At 45.9% G+C, this 20,640-nt stretch overlaps 1 protein-coding gene across 1 annotated transcript in view; it reads left to right on the top strand.

The window, feature by feature from the left end:
• Positions 1-11,516, top strand: part of LOC109407380 (uncharacterized) — a 136,361-nt gene extending 124,845 nt beyond the window's left edge. Inside the window, exons 21-23 of the mRNA XM_062844906.1 lie at positions 118-176; positions 10,826-10,926; positions 10,989-11,516. Of these exons, the coding sequence (XP_062700890.1) occupies positions 118-176; positions 10,826-10,926; positions 10,989-11,388 (560 nt within the window). The 3' untranslated portion in view covers positions 11,389-11,516. The remainder of the gene's footprint in view (positions 1-117; positions 177-10,825; positions 10,927-10,988) is intronic.
• Positions 11,517-20,640: the final 9,124 nt, after the last annotated feature.

Genomic DNA, 20,640 nt, shown 5'->3' with positions numbered 1-20,640 from the left:
AGCCTCCTTGCTTCATCGCCATTTTATCTTTCCCTCTTTATCCACCCGCACGCTCTCAACATCACTAAATGTACTTAACCGTATCTTTCCACAACCAACGTGCCTTCTACGATTCAGCATTCACGTCCTTCACGAGGGAAACCCATCTGTGCGACTCCGGAGATGACACCGGCGAGGTACGTTCTCAAACAACTCTCCCATCATCAACTGGCAACACTGGCAACATCAACAGCAACAGCCCGCCTTCTTCTTCAACTCCTCCTCGCTCTACTAATCAACCGATCATTCTCCATCCTATTCCCTCTGTTCAGCCTTCCACTCTCCTTCCACCAACATCATCCGACCCAGCGCCGGACGAGTCCCAGAAACCGTCCCGCTTCGCCAACCTTGCCGATTCCGATCTGTTCCGACGCTTGTTAAACTACAAGCTGGACAAACTGCGCTCGTACTCAGCGACGCCAGCTCAGCAGTCACAATCCAGCAAACAGTCCACGTCCTTCGACAGCTACACCTACAGCCGAATCGGGCAAAACGAAGACGACGATTTCGTCGATGACGACGATAATGAAGACGACTACGACTACGACGACGACGAAGATGATGAATACTATTACGAAAAGGTTTTGTTCTCTTTCCCACTTGAGTTTTCTGTTCTGTTTCAAACACCCACCCACAGTCTGTCGAACTCGCTCGCTTTTGTCCAGTCCCGTGTCCCGTCGATTACCTACCTACCTACACAGTTCCACCAACGCGAACACACATACCTACAAGTTTGTCCGCCTCTCTTGATATTGGATTGGATCAAAAACTTCGTTTCACTCTATTACCAACACTTATAGAAAAAAAATCCGCACACTTGTATAAAACGAGAGAGAGAAACCGATTTGGAATATCGAAATTATGGCGACGAGTAATAGAACAAAAAGAGAGAGAGTTAGAGACCACCCTCAACTTAGTTGCTGATAGTTTTTTGTTGGTTTAGCATCCCACAGTGATAGTCGTCTGTTTTTTGCGTTTTAGTTTTTTGGTAGAAACAGTTTGGTAGACATTTGTAGTAGTAGTGAACAGTTTCAAACAATGCCGATGCCTGTATTGGTTCCCCACTTTGAAGGGCCACCGAGTTCTATTGTTCTCTACTAGAGTGAGCTGTTTGCACATACGTTTGTGCTGCCATCTGCTGTGGGTGTGAGTTCATCCTTACATGTGTGTTTATGTGCTTTGTTCACTGAGTTGAGTAACTACCTAGATGACAACTAGATGACATTCACTCCTACATTCATCCATCAACCGGTAGTAAGTAGATTGGCTTTGGAAATCATCTGCATCGAATCTATCGTTGTCATATTCATTCTCATAAAGGGGTGACTATTTTGATCATTAATCTAGCTAAGCCATGTCACGATCACTAATTTAACCCTAAAAGGGATACCTGGGGTCCATTGGACCCCAGGCGCCTTTCAGAGCTCGTCTTTGATGAAACACACTCAGCGAGGTGACGAAACTGAGGCCATGAAGGTATCCCTTTTAGGGTTAAGTATACTGGTTGGAAATAGGTGCCTTTGCATTCGTGGGCAAAAGAGATATTTGTTCAGTACTTTCCACCAGTTACTCAAAGCGTTCCTGTACTGCAGAGTAAAGACTGAACTCGAAAAAAATGAGACACTCAAAATAATGTATAACTTTTGATTGCGTTCACAAAAATAGCTGATTTTTCATCCAGGAATAGCATGTTATGTGTAGTTTATGCTCTAAAAATTTCATCAAAATCGGTTCAGTATTGGCGCAAATATTGTCGATACAATAAAATGTGATTTTAGCAATATTGTGGGCTTCCATTTAAAAAATTGTTTAGGCTATAACTTAGCTGTTAGCCCATCAAAACGTCTGAAAATTTGACTGTAAGTTCTTCAAGTAAGTCATAATAAGTGGTGAAAATTTCATTATAATCGGTTCAGTACTTTTTTTTAACAATTCAAACAAAAAACGGGGTTTTCAAATTTTGAGCACTTTTTAGCATTTTAAAATCAGTGTGCATTATTTTGACTGTAGTATTGGCAACACTGTCCCGATTTTTTTTTGAAACTTTGACAGTGTAAAATCGTTGTGTTAATCTGTTCTCAGTGAAAATTTCAGCCATTTTGATTGAACATTTTAAAAGTTAGAGCAGTTTGAATGTCACTATACCAAAAACCACATCTGCTTATTTGGCGAAGTGTAGAATTAGCTTCATGTTAAAATACACATTAATAAAAACAAAAACAAAAAAAAAAAAAAAACATCTGCTTATTGTGGCATAGTGCTGTGTATATGGCTATAGCTTTTTAAAGGTCAAATCAAATTGAATGAAATTTTGACACAATACATCTACATACATTTTTGTACAGAATTTTTTTTATTGAAATCGGTTCAGTATTTTTGGCTCTACTGTTTTAGGTAAAAAATGTAATATTTTTAAAAGTGTTTTTTTGGCCAAAGATTCTCAAATGGTAAGTCTCTTGTTTCGACGATATCTCCGCCAACACTTAACCGATTTGATGAAATTTTTATGGTATTAGCTACACATAATGCACTATTCCTGGTCCAAAAATCAGCTATTTTGATACTTTTTTGCACGCAATCAAAAGTTATACATTATTCTTTGTGTCTCATTTTTTTCGAGTCCAGTCTTTTTGAAAAGCCGAAACCATTGCAATCCGAAAATCAAAAAATAACAGTACAGTAAATCAGAAACTTTAGGACTCCATGACAGAGAAAACATGAGTTGCAAAATGATGAACCTGGATATATCGTCCAAAATTGCTCAAGGCCTTACAAGTTTCTGCTTCGTGCTCACCGGGCCTCTCTTTTTTATCTTCTAAGAATTTGGCTATTGTTCTAGGCTCTGCCGCTTCCGCTTCCGAACCTCTGGAAATACTCCCTCTTCCAGACATTCCTGCGTTACCGATCCAAACATCCCGGGAACCTCTGCAATGGCTACTTTTAGGCCAGGTTCGGATCTTTGTCCGAACCAGGGAGCTTACCTACACTGAAGTATTATGCAATCCTTACAAGTTCCTCTTTAAAGACCCTTCCCAGAAGGCCAAATAACCGGGTCATGACGCGTGGAAATCCCCCTCGGCGATCTTCTTTAGCATATCTGGAGACTGTTCTGTAGGAGCCATTACACCTCGTGTGTGACATCGAGCATGTCCAGTGCCTCTAGCAGGATCTGATTCTGCCAATACGTGTTACGGCTTTTCCATTCAACGGCCCAGGTATTCAAATCCCTCCTATTACCACCGGCCTTCATTCTGTCAACTCAGCCGTCATACAGTCCAGAATCTGTGTGAACTGTTTGATCAACCATTTTGGAGGTGCATAACAGCTACAGAAAAAGATCCCGTTCACTTTGAAGATCACGAAGCCCTCGTAAGATGTTGACACCAACACAGGGAGTGATTCATGCAGTCGTCGCTCTGGACCCATCTGCGACTCTATTTGTATATCCTACGGGTACTCGGCATGGGACCGCTACCATAATGATATTGTATCCATCCTCCGCTCGGCAACTGCTTGATACAGCAGTTGCTGGACTGCGTCACAATGGTTTAGGTGACCTGTGACTTGTCAGCTGTGACTCTTCTGAAGGCCGATCACCTTGGGTCTTCCGTTGGGTGTTTACTGTTACACAGCTTTCTCCTGTCAGGGCTTTTTCAGTCCTATGACTGGTGTCCTGCTTCCAGACACCTGAAGCAAGCCTTTGGTGGAAGCTTAAGGATCCCTAATTGAATGGACTTGTTACTGCCAGCCACAGGTAACTGTAGCAAGGCTATTTGTGTCCCTGCCGGGCCCTTCCGTAGCCTTTCGTAGCTGCAGTGGCCACCTCCACCTCGCACTGTTGCCGTAGTGCCGTGACGAGCTCTTGCACGTCAGATATCTCTTTTGAGTTTTTCACCTTCGAGCCCTCAGCTCGACACCCTCACCAAGGGCCTCTTTGGCCAGATTTATGTAGGCGACGTCCTTGCGCTCCTCGTCGCTCTTGAGCTCGGGGATCATTTAGCCTGTACGAGTACATCTAATACTACATACGTCGGCTCCCAGATACACGAATATGACGTTGCTCGTCATAGCCTTCAAGATTTCCGAGTACTCAGACTCATCAATATTGATGACGAGGGGCGTCCTTCCCCCCGACCTGCCCTAACTTTTTATTGCTGAGGGCCTATCAATGATCGCAACCCCCTTGTTCCCTTCGTTCCAGGGCGGGCCAGCCTTTTCAGGCCCCCCATTTCCAGTTTTCCGGGAAGTCTGGCCCATTACTGCCGACTTTCAGTGTAAACATACACCTAGCTTTGTGGGAGCCGCCTGGTATGTAGCTCCTCACCTGACGGTGTCTCACTCGTTTCTGCGAGCGCTTGTCAGAAGCAGTCGATTCCGCCGCACTTTTTGGGCAACCCGCGAATGCGAAGGTCTTCATTTGGGTAGAAATCGAAACCTTCAACTTCAACTTCAGTTTCTCATAGTCTTGTTTGGCCACTGTCATTGATTTTCGATGTCGCATCAGAGCCCTGATTGAGTCCCTTGCTGCTAGAATTCAATGACGGAGTCTAACTGCTGCGCATCCATCTCCATCGTAGAGAGCCCATCTCTAATTTTGTTGATGACCCTCATCAACCACGTCCCATCCATCAGCTCATCCGACACACTAGCCGGGGAGGAAATTAGGGTTTCCCACGCTGCGCTGGCAATACGTATGCAGCTGCCTACACCTCCATCTGCTCTCCTTAGAGGAGATCTAGCTAGTTCACTTCTCGCGATGGAGTTAACCTTGCCACTAACACTACTTTCATTTTGTTAGAGACCTTCTTTAACGCGGTAAGGGACAAATTACTATGGGGGTGCCCAGGTATCCCACTTTGTCACTCCCTTGAACACTAGATCCTCGGTACGGGTCACTTGACACCTTGACTTGGGGTTACCCCGTTTGAACTCTTACCACCGGAGCAGGTCATCTGCAGTTCTATTCTTAGTCGGCAACTACATGGCTTACTCATAGAAGAGACCGTTTCGTAAAGCCCCGGGACTACTGTCCCTGTTGCTTCATCTGAATCCATGATCTCACCCAGGTTCTTGGACCTTTAGAGTCACTTCAGTGATGAGAGCCCTCACCTTGACACTCTCTCCAGGGACCTCTTTCGCCAGACACTTGAAGGCAGCTCCCTTACGGATTTTGTCTCGCTTGAGCTCGTAAACCATTCCACAGGTACGAGTACGTCGGGTCCAAGATCCGTGATTGTGGAGCGGATCTGGTGTGGTGGTAAGAACACTCGACTATCGCGCCGAGGACCTGGGATCGAATCCCACTCCCGACATACTCATAAAATGTGGGTTGTTCCTTCGGAAGGGAAGTAAAATGTGGGTACCGAGATGAACTAGCCTAGGGCTAAAAATCTCGTTAATACAGAAAAAAAAGATTCGTGAGTTTGGTTCGCTTTCTCATCACCTTCCAGACCTCTAAGTACTCGTAGTAGACTCGTTCGCTTCGCTTGGTCCTTCTTCTTGACTTAGCGTTTTCTTCCTCTTCTTCTTCTGCCTGTTTCTCAGGAAAGAGACGAACCAGCCAAGGGCTGAAAGTCTCTCTAATAAAGACAAATCAATCAAATTCTTCTGCCTGTTCACTAGGTTTCAGAGGCCGCCCTGCCCTATGATCCGCCCTAATCTGTGGAGAATGAAGACTCACGCAAGGTCGCAACCCCCAACTCTATTCAACCCGGAAAGTGCCGGCCATTCCAGGCCCACTTTTCCCAGATTTCCGCACGCTTCTGCGATTGCTAGTTATGGAGCGACCACGTCTAGCAGCATAGTTTTCAGGTTCCTCGTGAATGTGAATGCCTCAGCCTAGGCAGAAATCAACACTTTTATCTTCACGGGCTCTTCTGCTGCCGCAGTTGCCATGAGTTTATAATGGATCTGCTTTACCATTATCATCCACTTTACGAAGTCTCGGCAAACCATGCTTGAGGTCATTGCTGAATGCTGATACTTGACTTCCAGGACGACCTTTATGACAGAAAGCCCATCACTATTTTTATATACGGTCCTCATCAACCATGCTCCACCTATAATCATTCGGCGTGTTAGCTGGACTACCTCCTTCTGTCTTCTGGAGACCTAACTAACAACCTCGTCAATACCGCTACTAACCATTTGTATTAAGCTCATATTGGAATCCCAAGTGTAGCACGGGAAAAAGGTTCACCACACCAGACCTTGGATACGGCAAGGCCAGACGCGCCAACTTGGCCAAATTATTGGGGGGGCAAAGCCTGTTTTTTCTGATTTTTTGCATGGGAAAATCGAAAAATCGTCAAATATTGGGGGGGCAAAACGATGCTTGCCCCCCCTAAGTTGGCGCCTATGGGCAAGGCATAAATTGCGGTGAGAACTGCCCAGGTGCCCCTCAAGCTCCGTTAGCAATCAAGCATCTTTTTCACATCCTCGATCATTTATTTCTTGGCACCTTGAAATCAATTTATAAGTATCGAGCCCTAAAGAAGTTTCAACCCGGAGATCGAAACGTTGGCAACGATGTAAAGTTATCAATGCTTTTCCCATGACTGAAAGCCGAATAACTCTAGAGCTATTCAAAATACCAGTCGTATATTTCCAAAATCTTGAATAAAAATTTGAAAGACATCCTCCGCCAGGGAATTAACAATGCATTTCCGATGGGCTCAGTGGGTTTTAGGAGGTTTTCGGGGGCTTCCTTGGAGTTTAGGAGGCTTCAAGGGTCAGTAGAGGATCGAAGGTAAGCTTCAATGAGGTTCCCGGGAGCTTACGAAAAGTTTCTGGGAGTCTCAGGGTTTGATAAGGCCTGTCAGAGGAGTTTCAGAAATATTTCAAGGGTTTTCAGAAAGGGTTTCATGTTGCTTCAAGGATATTCCTGAGACGACTCCTACGTATACACCTATTTCAGAGTTACTTACTTGTTCGGCTGTTCTATTTTCGGTAAAAGTTTGGATTACCGAAGTTCAGTTTATTTTTACTGAACGTTCGGTCAACATTACCGATGATTCAGTACAGTTTACCGAACTTTCGGTAATTTTCCGCTGAAGTTCGATATTGTTTTGCTGATCATTTGGTAATCTAGCAGCGGACACTCAGGCCTTAGTCTGACCGGTAAGGTAAGTAAGGAGATTCCTGAGAGTCTAATCCACCGGGTTGCGTCACAAAAAGGAATCGAAAGTACCTCCTGGACACTCCAGACAAAGGTTATGTTAGTGTACTCTTATCCTCAATCAGCCACAGGTGTCAACCTTTCCTATGCTCTACGATGAACAGACAACTCGCGGAATCTGGGAATCAGGGTTGTGAAATGTCACGGAAAAAATGTTATGACATTTTCAAATTCTACTATTTATAGTGCAAATTTTTACATGCTTGCAATAATGCATAGGACTCAACTGAGAAGATACCACAGAGTCCGGTTTATGACCTCCCTAGACACTCCATGATCTACTTCCTCTTGTACTGATGAGCCATCGATAAAAAAAAGTGTGGCACATCTGCATACGAAGCTGCAATCCTCTGAAGATAGTCTGAACCATTTCAGGGTAAATACCAGTCCCGTATGCCTCCCTCATGCGTCAGACGATCTTAAGGATATCCCCATCCCGGCAAGGCCTGGCGGTTAACGAAGGGGGAGGTTGGTCGATGTAAGGTCGTGCCACTGACCCGAGGTACGCTGGAAGTCTTAAAAGCGCCTGAGCAGATTCTTAACATCTCATTGTACTGAGGTTCTAGAATATATAGCGCCGCAGTGGTGCTACCTCTGCTCCACAATTCGGATCCGGACGGAGGGTAAGCTACCAAAGTCAAAGTGCCACGAGATGTTTCTGAGTAGCGTCCACGCAGGGTTCGAGGAATGTTCAACTTGATGTTAAGTTTCTGAGTTCATCACAATGAGAAATAGCGAGACTGAGATGACAAAGCCTTGCGGAATGTTATTCGAGATGACTTCGGGAGAATTCCCAGAGGTTTGAGAAAAGTTTCAGGAGTCTCACGGGAGCCTTAAAGGGGTTTCATTAGGTACCCGAGGGATTTAGGGGGTCAAAGGTTAATTTGGGAGATGCTTACAAGGATCTTTGGAGATTTCATATATGTTCAGGCACTTCAGCGGATTGTTTCCCAGATATTTCGGGAGTTTCCGCAGCTTTAGGTCCCAGGAGTGTTTAAGAGAGGTTTTAATGTGGATCATGAGCTTTCAGAAGACTTCAGGGTGGGAATTTGGTAGGAGTGTATGGAAGTTTCAAGGGGATTTCAGAAGGGGGTTAGAAGGGTTACAAGGCACTTCAATGGGTTCCCGGGAGTTTCAAGGGCTGATAGCTGATAGCAGCTTCATGGAACTTCGGGGCGTTTCAGAGGGGTTTTAGGAAGAAATTGATGACAAATGTATGTGTAAGCCATAGTGAGTATAAACGTTATTCGTAAAACATCCCGTAGCCTATAACAGTTATGCCTCTAGGTTCGACGACCCACACTCAATGGAGATCTTGTAGACCCGAACAATCATTTAACTCATCACTTGACCGTTCAAAATTGCGTGACGCTGGGTGAGCATGAATTTTGTTCGAAGTGCTTCGAATGATCACTAGTTAAGTTTGAAGATTCAATGCCCTATAGCCAAGCAGATTTCTGGATACAAAAATATATTCATGTCCTCCAACCTGAACTCACCTCAAATACCCTTTAATCCACAGAATTTTAGGCTGACAATTCATTGATAGCCTAATTGAGGGTTGCATTAATTAAAAGGACATAAAAAAAGGAAATAAAGTCAGGGCTTTAATGAGAAAACTTTATTCGCATGAACAGGTCTTCTAGCCTTTTGAGATCGGCCTGGAAGTTCCCAAAGAACCCAAATAATGGGAATCCAAGCTTCAATGGAATTCCAGGGTATTGTTTCAGGGAAGTAAGGGGTCTTGTAAGATATTCCGACAGGTTTCGTTTGCGTTTCAATAGTTTTAAGGGGATTTCAGGGACGTTTCGAGGGCATTCTGAGAAATTTTAGGGGCATTTCAGGTGCGCTTCAAGAGGGTTTCAGATGTATTTCAGAGGGTTACTGGAGCCTTTCAATAGCGTTCTAAGGGGCTTCAGGGGAATTGATTTCGGGGATCTAAAGGGTGTTTGGGCTAATGGAGCTTTCAGGGACGTTTTGATACGTTTCGAAAACGCTGCAAGGGATTTTCTGATTCCTTTCAGGTACCTTTTAGACTTTTGTATGTGCATTCTTAAGGGTTACAAGGGCATTTCAAATGGACTACGGGGATTTTATGGTCGTTGAAATGAGATTATGCAGGTTTCAGGGGCAGGGGCGTTTTAAGGCAATTCATAAGAGGCTTCAAGACGTTTTAGGAGTGTTTGGCCGTTCATTGGCATTTCAAAGGGATTTCGGGGATTTCAGAAACGTTTCAATAGGATGAAGCGCCATAGCTCTGAAGCACCACCTGGAGCTCTGTGAAGCGCCGTGTGACACCCTGGAACCGTCTGAGATCCCTGAAGTGCGCCTGAATCATTAAAGTACCCCCTGATACTCACTGAAACCCTCTGGGCTACCTGAAATGCCCCTGGAACTTTCATGATACCCTTAAGGACTCTTTGAAGCTCCCCTAACAGCTCTTGGTACCCACTGAAATCTTCAAAAGCCCGTCGAATCGCTTTTGTGACCCCCTGGAACGTCCCTTAAGCCCTTTAGACCCCCTGAAACCCTTATCGCATGCAGATAAATGTGCAAAAAAGTCCCTTCTGGAACAGATAGAAGCCCCTGTAAACTTCGCTGTAGCCTTTCTGCAACGCTCTGAAATCCTTTGAAACTCGCTGAAATCCTAGTTCCATGAACCACTTTGTTACTCCATTAAAACCCTTAAACATTCCCTGAAATTCGATGAACTTGTTGAAACCTGCTACCGTATAGGTTTGCCATATTATGAGAGGAATGTGCGAGAGTTCGACTGTTGGATCAATGCTCTAGGCTGGGAATTCGGCTTATCAGTCCTTGATACAAACGAAACGTAGGGACGAATCTTATAATCTTAACATTTCAACGTGCTAACATTCTACAGAATTCTCTTACCTAGAACTTCTTTAAACCATCCTAAATCCTGTATAGGTCCCTTTAACCTTTCAGGGCGTGCGTCAGTTTGATCCTTAAACTGCACTGCGCTCGCACTATGGACAAGCGGGGTTTTTTTTTTGGGTAGTGTTGCACTGTTTACAACGGTGCGCGTCCTGAAAGTTTAAAACTCCACATTTTCTAAGGTCTTGAAATCCAGTCATGCACCAGTTACTTATGGAGGTTTTGGTGTATCACGTGATACCCTACAAAGATCCTGGATCGTTCGGAAATCAAATCTTGACACTGTCAGGTCACCGTAGCTACTAGCACATTAACCACTTGGGTTGAATCAACAATCGACATAGTGGATTAGTTATTGAATTAATAAAACATATAGCCAATTTTCACATATTCATACATTAGATTTCACGACTCATTGACCATCACTCACTTGAAGATTCCCAAAATCACCGATCCCCATCAGTCCCACTGTCCATCCGCTATCGATATCGCCGCTGCTGCTGCTGCTAACATTGAAAATGATCGCTGCTGCTGATGCTGCTAGTGTAAATACGAACCTGTGATTGACCAAAAACCCTAGTGTTACTTAGAGTTACATGCTATCGTCTCCAATAGAGTTCTTGAATGTCAACCTACTGAAATAGGCTCCTGTTACTGTTGATCAACCATGTCATTAACCCTTTTCCTCTACATCGTTCCCCCGCAATCCAGGATGTGTCTAGCCAAATACTGCCCAAGGTAACGGTGGAGGACATCAGTGCTCGACCGCAGAGCAAGATCGGACGCCTCCGCGCCATTGGCAACCAGATTCGGTAAGCTCTCAACCCAGAATCCCAAAACTGGCAACACTGAATTACGATCCTTGTTCTTGCAGCTTCCTCCGTCGCCTGGAGCGATCGATCCGGCAAAAGGACCGCCTAATAATCGTTTCGGACGAGGACGGCGGTGGTTCGTCGCCTCGGGACTCACCCCGGGTCACGTCCCCCCTGCTGAAGAAACAGGACAACAACGGCGCCCCATCCACGATGACCGGGACAATGATCGGTGGAGGCCGGATTGTCGTCGAGGCGCAGCAGCACCCGCAACCGCCGCAGACAGGCCAACTGTTGATGCCTTCCAGTGCCGTGGGGATCAAGTCGCGGCAGAACTTCAAAATGTCACGCCAAAAGCGGGTGGCTGGGAGCCGTGGTGGGGCTGGTGGTGGTTATAATGACCAAACGTGGCAGGAGCGCGATCGGAAGATGATCGACGGTGGCGATGTAAATAGCGATTAAGTGGGTGAGTGAGTGCGAGTATGTGAGAATGTGGGCACGTGTGCGTGCAACTTTATGTAAATATCGTGATGGTGAGTTTATGTTGAGCGTTCTGCGGTGTCATCCTTCTTCCAGCGATGGGCAAAACTTTGTAAGGGGCTGTCCATAAACCACGTGGTCATGAGGGGGGGTTCGGCCACGTGGTTTATGGACAGCCCCTAATCGCTACTGAAGCATAAATGCAGTCAAGTGTGTCATTTTATGATCATGGTTTTAAGGACTCCTGCTTCCAATAACTAGGAAGATTTACAAAAGTAAGCTGATTTGATTAGCTGATTGCTTTGAATAGCCCAATCAGCTTTCCAGGAAAACTGTTTACGTCCATGATTCTCCATAGCTCTGTGCGGTCGATACTGTCGTATAACGCTTTGAAGTCAATGAACAGGTGATGCGTTGGGACCTGGTATTCACAGCATTTCTGGAGGATTTCCCGTACGGTGAAGATCTGGTCCGTTGTCGGGCGGCCGTCGATAAAGCCGCCTCCATAACTTCCCACGAACTCATTCGTTTTAGGTAACAGACGTTGGAAGATGATCTGGGATAGCATTTAAGCAGCATTCAAAATGGTGATCGCTCTGGTTCTCACATTTCAAATGGTCGCCTTGTGTGTGGGGCAGATTACCCCTTCCTTCGACTTCTCCGGTAGCTGTTCGGTTTCCTAGATCCTGGCTACCGGTCAAACAGGTGGGTAACTTTTGTGGGCCCACTTGATGAGTTCAGCTGGGAACCCATCTTTTCCAGCTGCTTTGTTGGTTTTGAGCTGGTGAATTGCATCCTTAACTTCCCTCAGCGTGGGAATTGGCTCATTTCCGTCCTCTGCGGCATTGGCGTAGTCGTTCCCTCCATTGTCGTGGTCACCCGTGCTTACGATTTCCACGTCATTCAGGTGTTTCATGGGAGCGGCACAGCAGTTCCATTTCTTCGCACTCCGCTTCTTCCAGGCGGCGCTTTTCCCCCCAAAAATGTGGGTCTGCTGTTTCCGATTCTGTTTGTAACGTTCCACGTTCTGCCGGGTTCCTTGCTGCAGCATTATCGCCCGTGCTATGTGCTTCTTCTCCTTCTCGCCATTGCCATTTCGACGATTACAAAAGTTTACAACATATTTAACGACTACGGTAAATAAAACGATTCACTTGACAGCATCCCATCCGATTTGAAGAATACTCTACGAAACGTATTGCACAAAATTGTATGTGTTAATTGGTGATCATAGTTAATAAAATGTGTTTTAAATGTGCAAATTGTAAATACAGTTCCCATCTGGCACCCACAGACCATTGTTTTAAAACACAGAAGCAAAAGCCTAGCCTTCTTCATAAATCGTGATTGACGTGGAAGAAAATAGTCATCGCGAATCAATACTGGAATCAAGTAGAAAGAAGAAAAACCTAAAAGCAAGCAAATTCTACAGCAATACTTAGGACAACTTTTTCTAAAAAAAATCTTAACAAAAAATCCTAACAATCCATAAGTGAAGCATTAACTCATCCCTAACAATCGCTGAGCGCATCTATGTTTTTGTAACTCTCTTTACACACTACCACAAAAAAAAACACTGACGTTCGTACGGTCCAATTTCACGACGACATCAAAGACGATAAAGCATTCCGGAAAGCGAAATCGTTCGCTGCATTTGAATGTGTTCAGTTTTCGCAGTCCAAATGGATCATCCCAGCCCTGCGCTGCACCTAAACAGAACAAATCTAACGGATCGTTAAAAGGATTCTTTTCCGAATACACGAAACGAACAAAACAAAATTAGAACAAGTTGTAAATAGTAAGCGAAATGCAAGTACAATTCAGCAAAGAACTGAAAGCAGTAGTGTTCAGAAAACAAGAGAAATTTGACCAAAAAAAAAAACGTTGAACAAAAAAGCAAGAAGCAAACGCATGTAAAAACAAGCGCTAGAAAACAAAAAACCGTTGTAAATTTGCTAGATCACCCGAATTGAGACTGATTTTTTTTAAGAACACGAAAAGGGCATTAATCTCAAATTGAAAAATCAGCGAATCTAGTCACCGGAAATACTCATCATGAGGAAGCCCTTGCAAAGCGAGTATGTAGTAGACATTGCTGTTGTAGACGAGCTTTGATCAGTTGCGTTGTAGAAAGCACAGTTTTGAAATGTAGGTTATTCATCGATTAGAATTCGGATAGAATTGCTCATCTTCATCTGCAATCTGACCAACACAGAATGTTTATTGGCAAGGTACATATATGTGTAAAGAGCTGCAGTACTGGTTGATGGGTGTTCTAAGTCAGTTAATGGTCAAATCAATATACCTAACCACTAACCAGTGTGTATTTAGCAGTTCTATACAACGTTTAAGGTTATGGTGGACCTGTCCAAAGATGGCATAAGTTCTGTCCTCCTGCCTACCTATCTCTTTGCATAAATTGCATTGAATTGAAGAAGTCCATGGTATTGCCCTTTAAAGGGTCATTTATTAGGAAATACCTGAAAAAACTCTGGATGGAGTCCCTCCAGGAATTCCATCAGAGGATCCTCCTGAAGTTCCACCAAAAATTTCTCCAAGAATTGCTTCAAGAGTTCTTCCGGGAATTACTCCAGGTGTTTCTCTGGAACCTTTGTCCAGGAATGGCTTCAGAAATTCCTGCGGGAAATATTCAGGGAGTTTCTCAGGAAATTCCTCCAGGTGTCCTCCAGGTGTCCTTCGGAGAATTGCTCAAGATGTTCTTCGGGGAATTCTTACAACAAATCTTATAGACGTTCCACCGGGAGTTCCTTCGGGATATGCTTCAGAATTTCCTCGGGGTATTCCTCCAGGCGTTCGAGAATGGCTTCAGCGTTCCCATGTAAATTTTTCCAGGAGTTCCTCCGGGAATTCTACCAGAAGTTCCTTGAATAATTCCTACAGGAGTTCCTCGAGGAATTCCCGCAGGGGTTCCTCGGGGAATTCCTCCAGGAGTTCCACCGAGAATTGCTCCAGGAGTTCCTCCGTGAAATTCTCCAGGAGTTCCTCCGGGCATGCTCCAGAAGTTCTTCCAGAAATTGTTCGAAGAGTTCACCGGGAATTGCTCCAGAAGTTCCTCCGAGAATTCCAACAGAAGATCCTTGAAAAAATCCTACAGAAGTTTCTTGGTGAATTCCTCCAGGGGTTCCTCCGGGCATGTTCCAGGACTTCCGTAGGGCATTTGTCCAGGAGTTCCTCCGGGTATTGCTCCAGAAGTTCTTCCAGAAATTGATCGAGGAGTTCACCGGGAATTGCTCCAAAAGTTCCTCCGAGAATTCCACCAGAAGATCCTTGAAAAAATCCTACAGGAGTTTCTTGGTGAATTCCTCCAGGGGTTCCTCCGGGCATGTTCCAGGACTTCCGTAGGGCATTTGTCCAGGAGTTCCTCCTGGTATTGCTCCAGAAGTTCTTCCGGAAATTGTTCCAGGAGCTCATCAGCAATTGCTCTAGGATTTCCTGCGGGAATTCCACCAGAAGATCCTCGAAAGATTTCTACAGGGGTTCATCGGGGTATTCCTCGAGGGGTTCCTTGGGGACTTCTTCCAGGAGTTCCACCGAGAATTGCCCCAGGAGTTCTTCCGTGAAATTATCCAGGAGTTCCTTCGGGCATGCTCCAGGACTTCCGTAGGGAATTTGTGCAGGAGTTCCTCCGGGTATTGCTCCAGAAGTTCTTCTGGAAATTGTTCCAGGAGTTCACCGGGAATTGCTCCAGGAGTTCCTCCGGGAATTCCACCAGAAGATCCTTGTAAAATTCCTACAGGAGTTCCTCGGGGAATTCCTCCAGGGATTTCTCCGGGAATTCCACCAGGAGTTCCACCGAGAGTTGCTCCAGGAGTTCCTCCGTGAAATTCTCCAGGAGCTCCTCCGGGCATGCTCCAGGACTTCCGTAGGGAATTTGTCCAGGAGTTCTTCCAGGAATTGTTACAGAAGTTCTTCTGGAAATCGTTCCAGGAGTTCACCGGAAATTGCTCCAGGAGTTCCTCCGGGAATTCCACCAGAAGTTCCTTAAAAAAATCCTACAGGAGCTCCTCAGGGAATTCCTCCAGGGGTTCCTTGAGGAATTCCTCCAGGAGTTCCACCGAGAATTGCTCCAGGAGTTCCTCCGTGAGATTCTCCAAGAGTTCCTCCGGGCATGTTCCACGACTTCCGTAGGGAATTTGTCCAGCAGTTTCTCCGGGAATTGCTCAAGAAGTTCTTCCGGAAATTGTTCCAGGAGTTCACCGGGAATTGCTCCAGGAGCTCCTCCGGGAATTCCACCAGAATTTTCTTGAATAATTCCTACAGGAGTTCCTCGGGGAATTCCTCCAGGGGTTTCTCCGGGAATTCCACCAGGAGTTCCACCGAGAATTGTTCCAGGAGTTCCTCCGTGAAATTCTCTAGGAGTCCCTCCGGGCATGCTCCACGACTTCCGTAGGGAATTTGTCCAGGAGTTCCTCCGGGCATTGCTCCAGAAGTTCTTCCGGAAATTGTTCCAGGAGTCCACCGGGAATCGCTCCAGGAGTTCCTCCGGGAATTCCACCAGAAGATCCTTGATCAATTCCAACAGCAATTCCTTAGGAAATTCCTCCAGGGGTTTCTCCGGGAATTCCTCCAGGAGTTCTTCCGGATATTGTTCCAGGAGCTCACGAGGAATTGCTCCAGCAGTTCCTCCGGCAATTCCACCAGAAGATCTTCGAAAAATTTCTACAAGAGTTCCTCGGGGTATTCCTCCAGAGGTTCCTTGGGGAATTCCTCCAGGGGTTCCTCGGGGAATTCCTCCAGGAGCTCCACCGAGAATTGCTCCAGGAGTTCCTCCGTGAAATTATCCAGAAGTTCTTCCGGGCATGCTCCACCCCTAGTAGCACATTTGTTCTACTCGAGTTTATGTGACTCCTATATGACGAGATTTGGTCGTATAGGAGTCATACCAACTAATATACAACATGTGTGCTACTGGGGACGACTTCCGTAGGGAATTTGTCCAGGAGTTCGTCCGGGAATTGCTCCAGAAGTTCTTTTGGAAATTGTTCCAGGAGTTCACCGGAAATTGCTCCAGGAGTTCCTCCAGGAATTCCACCAGAAGATCCTTGAAAAATTCCTACAGGAGTTCCTCGGGGAATTCCTCCAGGGTTTCCCCGGGGAATTCCTCCAGGAGTTCCACCGAGAATTGTTCCAGGAGTTCTTCCGTGAAATTATGCAGGAATTTCTCCGGGCATGCTCCAGCACTTCCGTAGAATATTTGTCCAAGATTTTCTCCGGGAATTGCTCTAGAAAATCTTCCGGAAATTGTTCCAGGAGTTCCTCCGGGAATTGCTCCAGAAGTTCTTCTGGAAATAGTTCCAGGAGTTCACCGGAAATTGCTCCAGGAGTTCCTCCTGGAATTCCATCAGAAGATCCTTGGAAAATTCCTACAGGAGTTCCTCGGGGAATTCCTCCAGGGATTCCTCGTGGAATTCCTCCAGGGATTCCTCGTGGAATTCCTCCAGCAGATCCTCCGGGCATGCTCCAGGACTTCCATAGAAAATTTGTCCAGGAGTTCTCCAGGAATTCTACTAGAAGGTCCTTGAAGAATTCCTACAGTAGTTCCTCGGAGAATTCCTCCAGGGGTTCCTCGGGAATTCCACCAGGAGTTCCACCGAGAATTGCTCCAGGAGTTCCTCCGTGAAATTATCCAGGAGTTCCTCCGGGCATGCTCCAGCACTTCCGTAGGGAATTTGTCCTGGAGTTCCTCCGGGAATTGCTCCAGAAGTTCTTCCGGAAATTGTTCCAGGGGTTCACCAGGAATTGCTCCAGGAGTTCCTCCGGGAATTCCACCAGAAGATCCTTGAATAATTCCTACAGGAGTTCCTTGGGCAATTCCTCCAGGGGTTTCTCCAGGAATTCCACAAGAAGTTCCACCGAGAATTGCTCCAGGAGTTCCACCGTGAAATTATCCAGGAGTTCCTCCGGGCATGCTCCAGGCTTTCCATAGGGAATTTGTACTGGAGTTCCTTCGGGAATTGCTCCAGAAGTTCTTCTGGAAATTGCTCTAGGAGTTCCTCTGGGAATTGCTCCAGGAGTTCCACCGAGAATTCCACCAGAAGATCCTTGAAAAATTCCTCCAGGGGTTCCTAGGGGAATTCCTCCAGGAGTTCCACCGAGAATTGCTCCAGGAGTTCCTCCGTGAAATTATCCAGGTGTTCCTCCGGGCATGCTCCAGGACTTCCGTAGGGAATTTGTCCAGCAGTTCCTCCGGGAATTGCTCCAGAAGCACTTTCGGAAATTGTTCCAGGAGTTCACCGGGAATTGCTCCAGGAGTTCCTCCGGGAATTCCACCAGAAGATCCTTGAATAATTCTTACAGGAGTTCCTTTGGGTATTCCTTCAGGGGTTTCTCCGGAAATTCCACCAGAAGTTCCACCGAGAATTGCTTCAGGAGTTCCTCCGTGAAATTCTCCAGGAGTTCCTCCGTGAAATTCTCCAGGAGTTCCTCCGGGCATGCTCCAGGACTTCCGTAGGGAATTTGTCCAGGAGTTCCTCCGGGGATTGCTCCAGAAGCTCTTCCGGCAATTGTTCCAGGAGCTCACCAGGAATTGCTCCAGGAGTTCTTCCGGGAATTCCGGGAAATTGCTCAAAATGTTCTTCTGGGAATACTTTGAGGAAATCCTTCAGAAGTTCCACCGGAGTTCTCTCGGGATATCCTTCAGGAGTTCCTCCGGGAATTGCCCGAAAAACTCCTCCGGCAAAACCTATAGCTGTTCCTCAGGGAATTCCTTCTGGCGTTCCACTAGGAATTGCTTCAAGAGTTCCAATGTGAATTTCTCCAGGAAATCCTCTAGGAGTTCTTACTGGGAACTGCTCCAAAAGTTCTGCTCCAAAAAATGGAATTAGAAAATTCCTCCAGGAGTTCCTCTGGTCATGCTCCATCAATTGCTCCACGAATCGCTCCAAGAATTCCATAGAGAATTTGTCAAGGAGTTCTTTCGAGAATTGCTCCAGGAGTTCTTCCGGAAATTGTTCCAGGAGGTCACCAAGTATTCAACCAGAAGACCGTTAGAAAATTCCTACAGGAGTTCCTTGGGGAATTCCTCCAGGAAATGCTCGTGAAATTCCTCCAGGAGTTCCATCGAGAATTGTTCCAGGAATTCCTCCGTGAAACTCTCCAGGAGTACCTCTGGGCATGCTCCAGGACTTCCATGGAGAATTTGTCCAGGAGTTCCTCCGGGAATTGCTCCAGGAGTTCTTCCGCAAATTGTTCCAGTAGTTTTCCGGGCACTCTGTCAGGAGGTCCATCATAAGTTGCTCTAGAGGTACTTCTGAAAATTGTTGCGCTCAAGTTCCTTCCGGAATCGCTCTCTAGGGGTTCCTCCAGGATATGCTCCGGGAATTCTTTCGGGAATCGCTCCAGCAGTTTCCTCGGGTAATCCTTCAGGAGTTCCATAGAAATATCCTACAGAAGATCCTTCGGGAAATGCTCCAAGAGTTTCTCCGGGAATTCCACCAGAAGATCCTAGGAAAATTCCTCCGGGAGTTTTAGCAGGAATTGCTCCAGGATTCCAACCGGGAATTGCTCCAGGAGTTCCTCCGGGCATGCTCCATGATTTCCTCCACGAATCGCTGCAGGACCTCCATAGGGAGTTTGTCAGAAGATCCTTCGGGAATTGCTCTAGGAGTTCTTCCAAAAATTGTTCTAGGAGTTCACCAAAAAATCCGCAATGAGTTACACCATAAATTTCTCAAGAAGCTCCAAGAGTTTTTTTTAGGAATCCCCCCAGAAGCTCCTCTGGGAACTACCCCGAGAAATGCCTCAGCAGTCTCCCCGGGAGATCCTCCAGGAGATCCTTAGGAAATGCCACCAGAAGATCCTCCAGGAGTTCCTTCGGGAAATGCTGCAGGAGTTTTTCCGGGAATTGCTCCATAAACTAAACCGGGAATACCTCCAGGAGTTCCTCCGGAAATTCTTACAGGTATTGTCCATCCGGATTTTTTCAAGCGTTTGCTTAGGATATTTTTACAGGAGTGTTTCCGAAAGTTTCCTCCTGTGGAAATTTTTCTAAGATTTTTTTCTGAGAATTTTTCTACAACTTCCTTCGGGAATTTCTATAGTATTATATACTAAAATTACTCTGGGAATTCCTTCGGAAATCCCTCCAGGAGTTCCTTTGGATTTTTTTCCGGGAGTTACTCTGGAAATTCGTCAAGGATTTGCTCCGGGAAGTTTTTTAGGAGTTCCGGAAATAACTTCAAGAGTTACTTTGAAAGTTCGCCTAGAGGGTTTGCCATGGTTTTTTTCCGAGAGTTCCGACTCACATCCCTCCAGGAATTCCGAGAATTCCTTTTTGAGTCCCTGAGGGAATTCCACTGAGAATTCCTCCGGTGATTCCGCGAAGAGCTCCCCCGGGAATTTATCTGGGAGCTCTACTGGGCATTCCTCTGAAAGTTCCACTGGTACTCTGACTGAACTTTCTTCAACAATTTCCTCTAGGAGGTTCTCCGAGAAATTACACTAGGAGTTCCTGTGTTTCTGTGTTCCTCCACCAGAGATTTCTCTGGAAGTTTTCTGGGCATTTCTTTTGCAGTTCTACTGGGAAGTTCTTGCGAACGATGTTTTGATTAAAAAATTTCCAGGAAGAATCCCAGTGGAATCCCTGATGGAATTCCGGAAGTAATCCTCGAGAAGAATAATTAAACATATTCTTAAAGAAATCCCAGAAGGCATCCCGAAAGAATCCCTCAGGAATTCTTGCACATTTTCCGGCAGAACCCCCAATCCCTGACATTCCTGAAAGGAAAGCATATGTGCAATCCCGGGAGAAATCTTGGAAGGAATGTCGGGAGGAACTTATGAAGCAATCCCGTCACTTATTTCCGAAGGATGCTTGTGAAGAAACCCTAAAGAAATCCCGGGAGGAATCACAGTGAAGTCCGTGATAGAATTCCGAGAGAAGTTTCTGAAGAAATCCCGTGAAGAGTCCCTGATGGAAACTGGGAAGGAATCCCAGCGGAATAGCTGATGCAATTCTGGGAGCAATCCCTGTAAGAATCATGGGAGGAAATCCTGAAGAAATCCTTGGAGGAGTTCTTCAAGGCATCCCGGAAAGAATCCTGAACATATTCCGGGCTCAGGTGAAATCCCGGGAGAAATCCCGGGAGAAATTTGTGAAGAAATTCGTGAGAAATTTCTAAAACAATTCTGAGAGGACTCCCAATGGAACCCCTGAAGGAGTCCTGGGAGGCGTTTCTGGAGAAATTCCAAGGTGAGATTCTGACAGCATCTCGG

This window comes from Aedes albopictus, chromosome 1, assembly GCF_035046485.1.
Source record: "Aedes albopictus strain Foshan chromosome 1, AalbF5, whole genome shotgun sequence".
In the NCBI taxonomy this organism is placed as follows: domain Eukaryota; kingdom Metazoa; phylum Arthropoda; class Insecta; order Diptera; family Culicidae; genus Aedes; species Aedes albopictus.
Note: the sequence above shows the minus strand (reverse complement) of the source record. Positions and strands in the feature narration are given on the sequence as shown.